General features: G+C 52.4%; 1 protein-coding gene across 15 annotated transcripts in view; it reads left to right on the top strand.

Annotated features, from left to right (window-relative positions):
* The window catches only part of MACF1 (microtubule actin crosslinking factor 1), a 141,106-nt gene that overhangs the window by 79,373 nt on the left and 48,947 nt on the right, over positions 1 to 12,786 (top strand). For 14 of the 15 annotated variants that reach the window (XM_054223602.1, XM_054223607.1, XM_054223605.1 and 11 more), the window contains 7 exons: positions 778 to 895; positions 2,300 to 2,362; positions 3,150 to 3,391; positions 3,867 to 3,996; positions 4,803 to 5,002; positions 5,715 to 6,210; positions 6,818 to 8,289. In XM_054223602.1, coding sequence (XP_054079577.1) covers positions 778 to 895; positions 2,300 to 2,362; positions 3,150 to 3,391; positions 3,867 to 3,996; positions 4,803 to 5,002; positions 5,715 to 6,210; positions 6,818 to 8,289 — 2,721 coding nt within the window. The remainder of the gene's footprint in view (positions 1 to 777; positions 896 to 2,299; positions 2,363 to 3,149; positions 3,392 to 3,866; positions 3,997 to 4,802; positions 5,003 to 5,714; positions 6,211 to 6,817; positions 8,290 to 12,786) is intronic. The other variant, XM_054223598.1, reaches the window with a different exon arrangement.

Genomic DNA, 12,786 nt, shown 5'->3' with positions numbered 1-12,786 from the left:
GGAGCCAGAACCAGGCTGAGAAAGTTGGCAGTTGGTGTGGAACTGCTGGAATGTGGAATAAAGCCCAGGAAGCAGAGACCTGGGAGGTGTTTTATGAGTCTCGGGAATCCTGGGCTCCCCTGTGTGTGCGCATCCCGTGGTTCCTGCCTTGTGGAGAAGGGAACGGGGCGAAGGTCCAGGCGCTGCCTGGTTTCCCTTCCCTTCCCTTCCCATGCCGGCTCTGGGCAGGATCTGGGATTGGGAGACCCGAGTATGCTCGTTTTCACTGAGTGCTTCCCCTCGCTAGACGTGGAAGGCGGCCTCCCGTCATCCAAGCCCCCGCTGCTCTCCGGCACCGTGATGCTTTAAATCAGGATATGCCAAGGGTTTGACTCAGAGGCAGAGCGGCGTCTGCTGAGTCACCCACGGCCCTCGCACCCCACGGCACGGCGCCGGCCTCCGCCGAAAGCCGCCGGGGCTGGACTCACGCGAGGCTGGGCTGTGCTGAGAGGAGGAAGAGGGTCCCTGAAACAGTAGGAGGGGGAAGAAGGTTTCCTGCAACAGACCCGCTCGTTAGGGAAGAGCTTTTCACTCTTTGCTTCCCCCCAACAAAAATAAACATAAAGACACCCACTTTCCCGGTGCAGTCTGCTCACGGTGTGATGCTGTGCCCTTTGCCAGTTGCCTGGGCGCTGTGTCCTGGTGCCACCGAGTCACCGCAGAGGTGACGACGGGCGAGGAGGGAGGGCTGCAGCGGGGCAAGTGCAGCCTCCCATCCCGGCCTTTGCTTTTGCCCAGGATCTCCTGGAGGAGTGGAAGGGGAAGGGGGCCCAGGTGGAGGAGATTGGCCGCAGAGGGACCCTCCTGGAGAACCTGATCGTGGAGATTACAGCCCCTGACACCCCGTCCAAGGCAGGTGAGTCGCAGCCCAGCCCTCTCGAGGATGCCTCCTTCCTCAGCACTCTGCTCTCGCTCATGCATCTTCTCAAGCGAAAAATGAGGTTATTTCCCCCTTTTAACCAACTTCATAGGGCCCATGGTGGTCCACGTATCGTGGGGATCAGCCCCATGGTCGAGTCACTGCCACTTACTGCATTAATGCATCAGCCCTGCGCTTGGGGCCCACCAACTTGGCTTAATTTGCTGTAGTCTAACGAGCACTGAATTACCCTGAGTTTGCCATGAGCCAAGCGTGGGGACACGTATCCCAGCTCGGGTGGAGAATGGGACCTTCAGGCTGCCGCAGCGCAGGGTCCAGTGGAGCTTGTGGAGGCGGCTCCTGCTTTCTCTTGGTGATGTGCTCCCTGAGGGACAGAGTGTTTTACTTAAACTCCGATATTTGGATTTCAGATCTGGATGAAATTTAAGCCTGCGATATTCAGGCGTGATTTACTAGTCTCCCTTTTGGCTTCAAGTCTGTGAAGCAATGAGATTATGTCTGGTTCGTTTGGAAACCAACTACAAGATGTCTTCCAGCTTGTGAGAACAAGTCCCTGGACTCTCGTCATTGATGGGCATTTATGGGAATTCACAGTCCAGATATTTTTGTTGGGGTTAACTTGATGAGCAGTTCAGTGGGAAACCTCCAAGAGAAGTGGGGAGAGGCTTGTTGGGGGTGACCGAAGCTGCAGCCCCTTACATCCATGAAAGCTTTAAAATGTGTGGTTAGAAAGAGAGAGACTTACCCACTAATGTTTCTGATTAATCCCCCTTTGGCTGTGGATGTAGCTGCAATATCTGGTGTCCAAGGAGGGGATGTGTCCATGCATCCTGCGTGGAGCCTCTTGGCAAAGAGAGCCTGTCTGTGCACCGAGGCGGATTTAAATAGCTTCATCCCATAAGAAAAGGAGAATATGGGGGAGTTAATCTCTTCAGGGGAGTTAATCCCTTCAGGGAAGGCATTCAGCAGTCTCACTAGATATCATAATTCACGATGGCCAGTAGACTCCGGTATTACGGTCCCTGCAGGAGCCACATCCACCCTGGTCTCTGGGCGATGCTGGGAGAGCTGCCCCGCTCCCGGCAGCTTCAGCTCTTCTGCTCCTGGTCCAGCGAGGCAGGAGCAGGTCCAGGAGAGCCTGGGGCGCAGATGTGTCTGGAGGAGGAGAAATAAATGGGCTCCAAATCCAACTAGTGCCGATCGCTCGGCCCTGAGCCAGCGGGTCCATCAGCGCCAGGCGGGTGGGCCCGTGGAGACACCGTGTCTGTGCTTGGTGGCCGATGTGGTCCATGTCATGGAAAGGGCCCATTCATCGCTTGCTGTCTGCATTCCTAACGCGTCTTGTCTTGTCCCTCTGTCTGTCCCGTCCCCTCTGCTCAGGTGCCGCGCTGCCCGCGCCGGGAGGGTCGGTAGGCAGCGTGAACGGATACCACACGTGCAAAGGTGAGCTCGCTGTCACCGCTGCGCCCGCACGCGCCTGCCGAGGCCGCCTCGCCGTCTCCCTGTCCGTTTCTGTCTGTGCGTTTCCATCCGTGAGAGTATAAACCACAATGTGACACCGTCAGCATCCCGGCACAAGGGAAATGAGCCTGCAAATAGGCTCGGAATTCTCAGCCGTGCTGGGAAGCCGCGGGACGGGCAGGCGGCGGTGGAGGATGTAGGTCAGGCTGAAGGACGGAGAAGGGGCAGCTTTGGGCAGTGACAGCACCCTGACACCCCATCAGGTGGTGTTAAAAGCTGATAAATGGGAGATCGTTTTAAGGCCTGCAATTAAATTTATTGGTTCTGAGGGATTATAACACCATCCAACCCTTCAGTTTGAAGAGCAATTTTAATTATTGCCCGTTATCTGCTGTTAGTTCACCGGTTCAATGCAATAATAGGTGCATAAAAAGGGCTTTATATTTTGGTGTCAAGTTATTTAACACTGTATTAACAGTGACATTGCGAAAGGGGGGGGCGCGGCTTGCATCAGGCTCACAAACACGAAAAGCATTCGCTGTGTTTGCAAACTGTCAGCACACATACGTGGTGCGACTGGCAGGGCCCCTCTGGCATGCGAGGTGAGGGTAATCTGACATTGCTCCGCAGGCAGACGGCAGCGTGGCCTCCTGCTGCTCCTGCTTGGCCGGCTGTGGTTGCCCAGGGCTAGATTAGTACCTGATAGTCCAGCTTAAGATGGGCAACGCGGGCGCAGCGGTCCTCATCTCAGCCTGCTTTTTGGAAACAGATCTGACCGAGATCCAGTGCGATGTGTCGGACGTGAGCCAGCAGTACCAGGGCCTTGGCGCGGCGCTGCGGGAACGCCAGCAGCAGCTCTCGGCTATGCTGGAGAAGATGCAAGAAGTGCAGGAGGAGGCCAGCTCCATGCTGAAGTGGCTGGAGTCGAAGGAACGAACGCTGTCGGAGCTGGACGCCTCCTCCTCGCCCACCAAGACGGAGACGATGAGAGCCCAGGCTGAGCACAACAAGGTAACTGCGCTTCCAGAGCGAAAAACGGGGATCTGAGCATCTCCTCCCAAAGGACCGAGGAGATGTGCTTTATTGCAGCAGGCTGGAAGGGTTAGCGGCGAGGATCTGCCCTGGGTTAAAGAGGGGCTTTCCCAGAAGGGACCACAGGAGGGTTCCTGGAGCAGGAGCCCATGCACTGTGCTTGACCTCTTGGGTTTTAGACCTGTTGCTTTCAGGCATTTGGCTCGGGAGAAAGGAGCTTATCTGTAGCCCTTGTTGCTGGGTCACTCCAGCTTCTCCTGGAAAGCAATTCCCAGCCTTTCCCTGCTCTTGGAGCCAAGTTAGCTCTTGATACCAGTAATAAAATGAAGTGGTTTCATGAACAAGCAAAGAAGAGAAATTGTCCAACTCCAGCTTGTAGCTGCTGCCTCGTTCCTACTCCGTGATTTAGTTGTTCTGCCCCGTGTCTGAAGAAGTTCAAATGATTATTTTCCAGGCGTTTCTGGCTGAATTGGAACAGAATTCAGGGAAGATCCAGAAGGTAAAGGAAGCACTTTCTGGCTTGCTGGAGAAATACCCAGATTCTCCAGAAGCAGCGAACTGGAAGAAGATGCAGGAGGACCTGAGTAAGTGCCTGAAGCACTTAGGGAGGCTTCTGTCTTGAAACATCACATTAGAAGCGGTTCAGGATTGCAGGGCGATTACAAAGTCACAGCAGAGCAGAGTCACTTCTAATTAAAATTCAGTAAATAGCGAACTTACCTCCAAGCTGTCTGGTGTACAAGGTGTTCCTGAGATGAGCATTGTTGTGATTAATGAAAGCTCTATGATGGATGTGTATTTTAAAGACTTGCCTCCTTAAATTTCTTCTTTAAAAAAAATATAGAAAAAAAAAAAGCATGAGCAACATGGGTTGATTATTTTGATTAAAGGCTTCACTGCTTGATACAAAATTCTAGTCATTAGTAAGGCTATCCTAGGTAATTAAATGTTGACTAAACAAGACTGTGTATTTAAAAAGAAGCCCAGAGATTTTCTTCTTTGAAATAGCTGGAACGCGTTTACGGAGTTCTCCGTCCAGGAGATCTGAATGTGCTGTGTGAGGACTGATACACATGAGAGTATCCTCATTTATCGAGCCAGGGATGTGTGATGGCTCACCCAAGGTCAGACCAGCTCATGGCAGTAGTGACTAGAGCGCAGAAATCCTGCTTGCAAGGCTTTTTTTTCCTATGAGCTTCGAGACCACGTAGCCATTAGAAATGGGTAACGGCTTGTTAGATGGAGAGTCAGTAGAGCCACGCTAGTTTCATTGAAAAGCTGAGGAGGTTTCCCGGCGGAGAAACCACGGGAAGGAGGGTTAAAGACCTTCTGGATGGAGGGGTGGGTTGGCCGGGAGCGCGACCACCGCCAACACAGCCGGGTGCTTCAGATTGCAGGTGGGAAAGAGCCAGCCAAGCGACGGCCGAGCGGCAGCAGAAGCTGGAGGAGTCGGCGAACCAGCTGGCCAGCTTCCAGGCTGCCGAAGCCCAGCTGCGCCCTTGGCTGATGGAGAAGGAGCTGATGATGAGCGTGCTGGGACCCCTCTCCATCGACCCGAACATGCTGAACGCGCAGAAGCAGCAGGTCCAGGTGAGCCGGGAGCTGTGTCTGCGTCTCCACGCTGGGTTCAGGACAAGAAGGGAGGGCGTCTCACCCAGTATGTGAGGCGGAGCATTGCATTCGGAGTCATCGGTCTTGCAAACCATGCAGCAAGTGTTGGGAGACCTCGTGGCTCCTCTCCCGTGTCCTCCAAACCCCGCTGAGCACAAACTACCATCAATAACTTGAAACGGGTGCGGCGCTCGCGCTCCCTTCCCCGCGCTGGCTTGACTCATCAGTGAATCATTCGGCCCCTCTTGGAGAGTGAAATTGCTTTAAACAAGACCTGTGCTGATGCTCTGCAGGTCTTGCTAATGCTGCCCCTCCGCCTGGCAGCCTGCCCTTTCCATACCTCCTGCTTCCAAATCCTAACATGTCCGTAACCGGCCACATCATAGAATAAAATGCCCCAGTTAACACAATTAGATTTCCTTCTCGTCTAACTGGTTTATGTTACATTACGCAGCAGTAGGACAAATAAGAGAGAGAGCAAAGTACTGGAGTTGCAGACCCCTCCCAGCTTTTCAAGTTGCAAGGTCACAGTAAATCACGGTCTACGGAGCCCAATTGCCGTCCCACCCCAGGGCTTGTTCCTACTGATTCCGTGGGCTGGATCAAGCCCCTGGAGGTCTGGTTTGTTTTGACTGTGTGTACTCGGAGCTGTCAGTTTTATGCAAACATTTTTATGTTATTTCTGTTCCAGTTTATGCTGAAGGAATTTGAAGCCCGCAGACAACAGCATGAGCAGCTCAACCAGGCAGCTCAGAGCATCTTCACTGGCCCTGGAGATGTTTCTCCATCCACCAACCAGGTGCGGGAAGAACTCCAAGGGGTTAATCAGAAATGGTCCGAGCTAACAGAACGCCTCAACTCCCGCTCCAGCCAAATTGACCAAGCCATAGTGAAGAGCACCCAGTACCAGGAGCTCCTCCAGGGCCTCTCTGAGAAGGTGAAGGCAGTTGGGCAGCGCCTGAGCAGCCAGTCTGCCGTCAGCACCCAGCCCGATGCCGTGAAACAGCAGCTGGAGGAAACCAGTGAGATCCGCTCGGACCTGGAGCAGCTGGAAGAGGAGATCGCAGAGGCCCAGACCCTCTGCGATGACCTCTCTGTGCTGATTGGGGAGCAGTATCTCAAAGATGAGTTAAGGAAACGTCTGGAGACGGTGGCGCTTCCACTCAAAGGGCTGGAAGACCTGGCAGGTGAGACAGCACAGAGAAGTTGCTCAAGAGATGTTGGGATGTCAGACTCCACCCCTGCTTCTTGCCAAAGGGCTCTCCCATCACTGGGTTTCTAGGAATAATAGGGGAAGGCACCGTTTATCATTTTTTAGGGTGCTTCATGGGTGTTTCACGTGGCACTAAGCACAGGAGAGTTCACACTCCCGACATACCTGAGCCTGGAGAGTGAGCAGAGATGTTCAGTCCCACTGCTGTGGCTCTTCAGCGAGCCTCCCTGGCTTGCAGCACTGTGGCGTGTGCTGTGCTCGGGGAAGAAAAATGGTTCCTAAATTCATAATGGGCCATGGAGAGGACCCAGTGGCCATCCTCTAGTCTTGGGATGCCTCTTCTGGTTTCTAAGAGCTGGCATTTAGAGGCTAGTCAGGAGAACTGAGACTACTGCGCTATCAGTACCTATTACTACTTAAGAAATTTATGAATCAGTGAGCAAAAAGGCTAGTGATGCAATGGAAAACTCCTTCCTGTTAATCAAAACACAGTTGGTGCATCTGAGATGATGTTAAATAATTGCACTTTGCTTATTTGATTCCAGCTTAATTGTGGCATTCTAATCTTGTTTCCATTTCAGCCGACCGGATGAACCGACTGCAGACTGCGCTTGCGAGTTCCCAGCAGTTCCAGCATATGTTTGATGAACTCAGGACCTGGCTAGATGACAAACTGTGCCAGCAAGCTCAGAGCCAACCTATTTCTGCTAAACTGGAGAGGCTACAGAGCCAAATTCAGGAACAAGAAGAGTTCCAGAAGAGCCTCAACCAACACAGTGGCTCCTACGAGATGATTGTAGCCGAGGGAGAATCTTTGCTGCTTTCTGTCCAGCCTGGGGAGGAGAAGACCACTCTGCAAAACCAGTTGGTCAGCCTCAAAACACACTGGGAAGAGCTCAGCAAACAGGCTGCTGATAGACACTCTAAGCTCAAGGACTGTTTGCAGAAAGCTCAGAAGTATCAACGGCACACGGAGGACCTCCTCCCTTGGGTGGAGGACTGCAAGGCAAAGATGTCAGAACTGGAGGTAACCCTGGACCCGGTGCAGCTGGAGGCGACTCTTCTGAGATCAAAGGCTATGCTGAGTGACGTGGAGAAGCGCCGCTCCTTGCTGGAGATGCTGAACAGCGCTGCCGACATCCTGATTGATGCTTCTCAAACCGATGAGGATGACATTCGGGATGAGAAGGCGGGGATCAATCAGAAGATGGATGCCATCACAGAAGAGCTGCAAGCCAAGACGGGCTCCATCGAAGAAATGTCGCAGAGGCTCAAGGAGTTTCAAGAGAGCTTCAAGAACATTGAGAAGAAGCTGGAAGGGGCGAAGCACCAGCTGGAGATCTATGATGCACTGGGGCCACAAGCCTGCAGCAACAAGAATTTGGAGAAGCTTAGGGCGCAGCAGGAGGTGCTGCAGGCCCTGGAGCCACAAGTGGATTATCTGAAAAACTTCACTCAAGGTCTAGTAGAAGATGCCCCAGATGGATCCGACTGTTCTCAGCTCTTAAGCCAAGCTGAGGCGGCTCAGCAGGACTTCAAAGCTGTGAAGCAGAAAGTAAATGACTGCTGTACGCTCATGGAAAACAAGCTTGAAGGCATTGGCCAATTCAGTAATCGGGTGAGGGAGATGTTCTCTCAACTGGCGGATCTCGATGATGAGCTAGACAGCATGGGCCCCATTGGGAGAGACTCTGACAGCCTTCAGTCCCAAGCAGAAGATGTTCGCATGTTCCTGGGTAAACTCCACAGGCTGAAGTCTGACATCGAAGCTTCTGAAAGTGAATGTAAGAAGATGCTGGAGGACGAAGGGAGCCCTGATTTATTAGGACTGAAACGTGAGTTGGAAACACTGAATAAACAGTGCAGCAAACTGACAGAGAGAGGCAAGAACCGTCAGGAGCAGGTAGAAACGACACTGTCTCGTGTCGAGGACTTTTACGGCAGGCTGAAGGAGTTGACCCACATGACAACCGCGGCGGAGGAGAACGAGGCGTTGCAGTGGGTGGTGGGAACTGAGGTGGAAACCATCAACCAGCAGTTGGCAGACTTCAAGGTAGGTCTTTATGCTATCATATTTCTTAAGTGGTGTTTGGCGTTTGAAGGCCTGTCTAGTGTTGTGGTCTTTTGTGTAGGACCTCTAGTCTTCAAGCTATCGCGGCTTCGTTGTTCGTTGCTTTAACGTCAGCATTTTTGGTGTAGTGAAAATATCCTTGCTCTGGAGAATATAAGTTCAACTCCTGGAGTTAATAGTCTGCGGTGAGAAGATGCAGAAAGATTTTGTGATTGGGAGGAAAAAAACTTTTCCCTGTTCTCCTTGTGATGTTTAACATTGGTGTGCCAGTACCTCGTGGGCTTGTAGAGGTGGTTGGCATTTAGGTGTTGGGGTAGGGAGGGATGTTTTTGAGTCCATCCGAATTGTAAGTTGGCTTCATCTGGGTGTCTAGTCCAGATCGGATCATCCTGCAGGTCTTCCTACCTGGTCTGCAATTCCTGCTTGTTATAAGTCTGTTTTTGGGGTCCTTGGGCACAAAGAAAGCCATAAACTGTGGGATGAGGGACACGCACAGGGAATAAAACCAAGACAAAGTTTTGCTGTGGGCTCTTCATGTTTCTAGTAAAGAGCTGCTAGAGACCATCAAGGCTTGCATGAAGTGCTGAGAGAGGGAAGAGTTGGAGTGTGTTTAGTACTTTTTTTTATACAGTATTATGGTGTTGGGTCATGCTGTTACACTACATTAATTATATTAATACTGCTTAGAAATTCTCTTGCTGTGAAGCTTCTATTACTGATGTGCTCGGTAGCGGATGATTGGGATGATTTACATCTGGCTGCTCGTTTCCTGGTGTTAATGGGGGCTGGGAGGGGGAGGCTTTTTTACAGCCATTTACTTTTCATCTCATGGCTAATTGATCCCGTTCCACCGCTTAATAGCTCTGTGAAACCTTCACCAGGACAAGGTATTTCTGTTTTGGGGGCTGCCTATCCAAAAATAAAGTTTGGAAGTGTTACGGGGTAAACTCAAACTCATCTGATGGTGTTGCTGTTAACTCTAGCGTTGGGCAGTCTTTGGCATTGAGCTTATGCTGGTGGGAACGATTTAACTTCATCGTTAAACACCACATAGTCGCTTGGAACAAATGTATCCAAAAAGGAATTTTTAGTCCTTAAAATCAGTGGAACTTTCCTGCAGAGCAAGGGATTATTCCCGGCTGAGCAGCTCTCATTAGCAATGATGATGAAACCCAGCGTTGGTGGAGATTGCGTGGTTGGCCGGGCTGGCAAGCGTGGCTGGTAGGCACAGCTTAACCCATGGTAGCACTTCCAAATGGTCTAGAACTCAGTCCCCTTGAGGATGACTAAGACAACGGTGGCCTGGGCTGCAGGAGCCAAGGGTGCTTTGAGGGGTGACGTGTCCTTATCCAGGAGTCATCCATTGGCCATCGAGGCCACACGGTGCAGTTGGGGTCTTTGTTGACAGAAAGCTTAGCAGGAAAAATGAGTGTCGCAGTAGTGATGGTCGGGTTTGCTGTGCAATGGCTGAGAATAAAATGGGGGAGAAGCAAGGAGGTTGGATGGAGCAGTCGTGGTTACGCAGCGGCATTCCTCCCATGAACGGTTCATCCAGAGAGCAAGCATTTTTGCACAAATCATAAATGTTGCAGAGCGGATCTTTGCAAAGCCTCGTCTTACGGTTGTCTCTAAGGGGAAATGCAATCCCAGATAGCGATCTGCATGTGGAAGGGCATCGCAACGTACGAGCGGGGACCGTCTGTACTCCAGACGCGCAGGCGGGAGAGCGGTGGAGAAGTCTGGCTGGGGCTCTGGGGGAGGCGGGGTGCACAGGGGGGCTTTTCTTGGTTGCACCAGGCTTTTACTTCTCAGCTCCTAAGACAGTATCACAACTGTCTCCCTTCTTGGATTGCAAACAAGAGGCAGGTCCTCAGCTGGGCAGGTCCCTGGGGCGGTGTGGGGACGATGCAGCTGAGCGTGAGGAGGAGGATGGGGGTGGCTGGGGCTCTCCAGGAGCGGTCGCGGTCCGTCTGTCCAGAAGGCTGAAATGCGGGCAGATATTATGTCTTAAGGCATTAATTTTAATGAACATCTGTGGAAATGAGATGCAAATTAGGCATGGCCCCAAGGCTCCAGGCGCGTTGCCAACACAGCCCTGACAAAGGTGGGCACTTCTGGACTCATTGTGTCCAGATTTTAATAAAGAAGATATATTGAGGGCTCTGACGGAGGCCATGAACAGATGACTTTTGAAGCCGCTTATACCTGAAGCTTCCTGTATATTTTTATTTTCCTGCCTCTAAACACCCCTCAGACTTGCCCCAAAAGGCCCCAACCTACAACAAACCCTTAACTTTTGGAGAACTGCCACCCATGTGTTTCCTCTCTCCCCCCCAGCCCCTTTCCCAGGTCACAGAGGGACTAATCCTGGCTACGGGAGGGATGGGCCTTCTCCTGCTGTAAGTGCGGCTCCTGGATGGGTTTCTCAGAGGCGGGAGGCTGGGAAGCAGCTGTCGGATCTTGCTCTGGGGGAAGCTTTGTTTGCAGGAGACGTTTCGGTTCAGCGAGCGGGTGCAGTGGTGGGGATGGCTACACCCAGGGGCTGAGCCCACCCCGGCTCCCGTGACCCTCAGGACAGACCTGGCCTTCGGGAGGTAGGGAAAACTATGGTTCGGGGCACCGTGTTGTTAAAGGATTGCAAGAAAGCCATCTGGAAGAGACTTTAAGGGGTCGTCTAGTTTAGCCCCTAGTTTTATGGTGGGATCAAGTGCAGCTGAAAGGCATTTCTGTGGTTTGAAGTCTGTGCTTATATGGACATCCTGGTGGATCGCTTCAGATACAGCTATGCTACAGAAGAATAACATGTTTTTAGCTTATGTTAAGCTGTCAGAGCAAAGGAACCTCATCTTTAACTCCTGGTCTTCAGCGTGAGTTTAACCCAAGTGGTTGTCTTTCCATTGCTGCCTCTCCGAGGAGCCCCTTTTTTGTGTAAAAGGATACTAAAAGTTGGGAGAATCTTTCAGTGCTGTGTCTCCACAAGCGTCACACGCCGAGTTGGGCACCTCCGTGCGAGGGACAAGCGATGGCCGCCAGCAAGAGCTCCTCGTAGGTGCTTTCAGGCTGGGGCATTTCGTCCCCCTCCGCGCTCTCTGCTGTCAGCTCAGGTTTCTCAAAGCTTCTGCTAATATTAAACTTTAATGACGGGAATCAAATGAGCAACAGTTGAAATGTTACTAAACATAACAGCGATGTTGATTCAGTTTAGCAAACAGCAGAATTCCCCAGGTACGGATGAGAGGTGGAAGGGTCAGGCGATGGTGTAGGGGTTTTCTCCATCGCGTGCTCTCCAGTATCAGCAGCCCCTGAGCTAGAAGACCCCAAGTTACAACCATTCCTCCCAAAAATTGGGAAAATAATGCCGTACTTTGGATAAAGCTTGTGCCATTCAGTGCAAGGGGCTGATCTTTACACGCCCAGAAGTAGAGGTGAGGTTTGCTGGTTTGGAGCCGTGGTGCCAGAAAGCCCCCGGCACGGGCTCATCCTCTCTGGCCACAGAGCATCCATCAACCAGGGCCGCGGAGAGCTGATGGAATCAAATTCTTTGGTGGTTTTGGGGAAGCCATCTGTGCCGGGGTAGCTTGGCCTCCTGGCTAAGCGAGCTCCAGCCTGAGTTTTGTTTACTTTCTCTTTTATACAAGTGGATTTTGAACTTGGGTTTCAAAGCCTGGCTTGTACTTAGCGTTGGCAATTCTGAGCTGAGACCCTCTTTGATTCACTGTGTTGTTTTTGGACAAACCCTTAATGTTGCCTTATTTCTCCTACAAAGCGGGGCGGAACGCTCTGGGTCAGAGGCACTAGGAGAGATTTTGAGGCTTGCTGCAATACGGAGCGATGCTCGGGAGTGGAAGGATGCTGTTGCCTCCCCAGTTGTATCATGCCAGCGTGGTTCTGCTTTGCTGGGGACACCTTCCTCCCCGCGACGAAAATGAGAGCAGGAATGGGTTGGCAGAAGGGATTTCTGCAAGAGTCTGGAGAACTTGACCCAAAACGAAACCCACGGAAAAGCATCAAACTTGACATAACCAAAAAGCATCAAACTTGACATAACCAAATGGTTGCCATCGCGTTCGAATCAGATGCAGGTGGCTGAAGGGGAGGACGCGTGGCGATGTCTCCGCGTGTGGCTGGACCTCCACCGCCTCGCTGGCCCCCTCCCGAGGCCGCACCGGCCACCCCCGTCGTCACCGCAGCTGCGCTTCACCCCGCGTCTGCTGCCGGCGTTGGGGCACGGCGGAGGAATGCCGGCGAGCCGGGACCTGCCGCAGCTGGCACACGCTGCGCCGCTTATCCGGGATCTCGCCTCTGAGTATTAATTAAACCCCACCCTTGCCCCAGCCGGAGAGGCGGGGGGGGCCGATCCGACCCTCGCCGGCGTCGGCTTTGCCAGGGCAGGTCGTGGGGAGTGGAGTGAAATGGGGTTTGGGGCTCCTGCCTCTCCCCCCTGCCGCAGATTTTTGGGGAGGTTTATTCGAAACCAGG

The sequence above is a fragment of the Rissa tridactyla genome, chromosome 18, assembly GCF_028500815.1.
Source record: "Rissa tridactyla isolate bRisTri1 chromosome 18, bRisTri1.patW.cur.20221130, whole genome shotgun sequence".
Taxonomy (NCBI): Eukaryota; Metazoa; Chordata; class Aves; order Charadriiformes; family Laridae; genus Rissa; species Rissa tridactyla.
The sequence above is the reverse complement of the archived record's forward strand: the minus strand, read 5'-3'. Positions and strand labels throughout refer to the sequence as shown.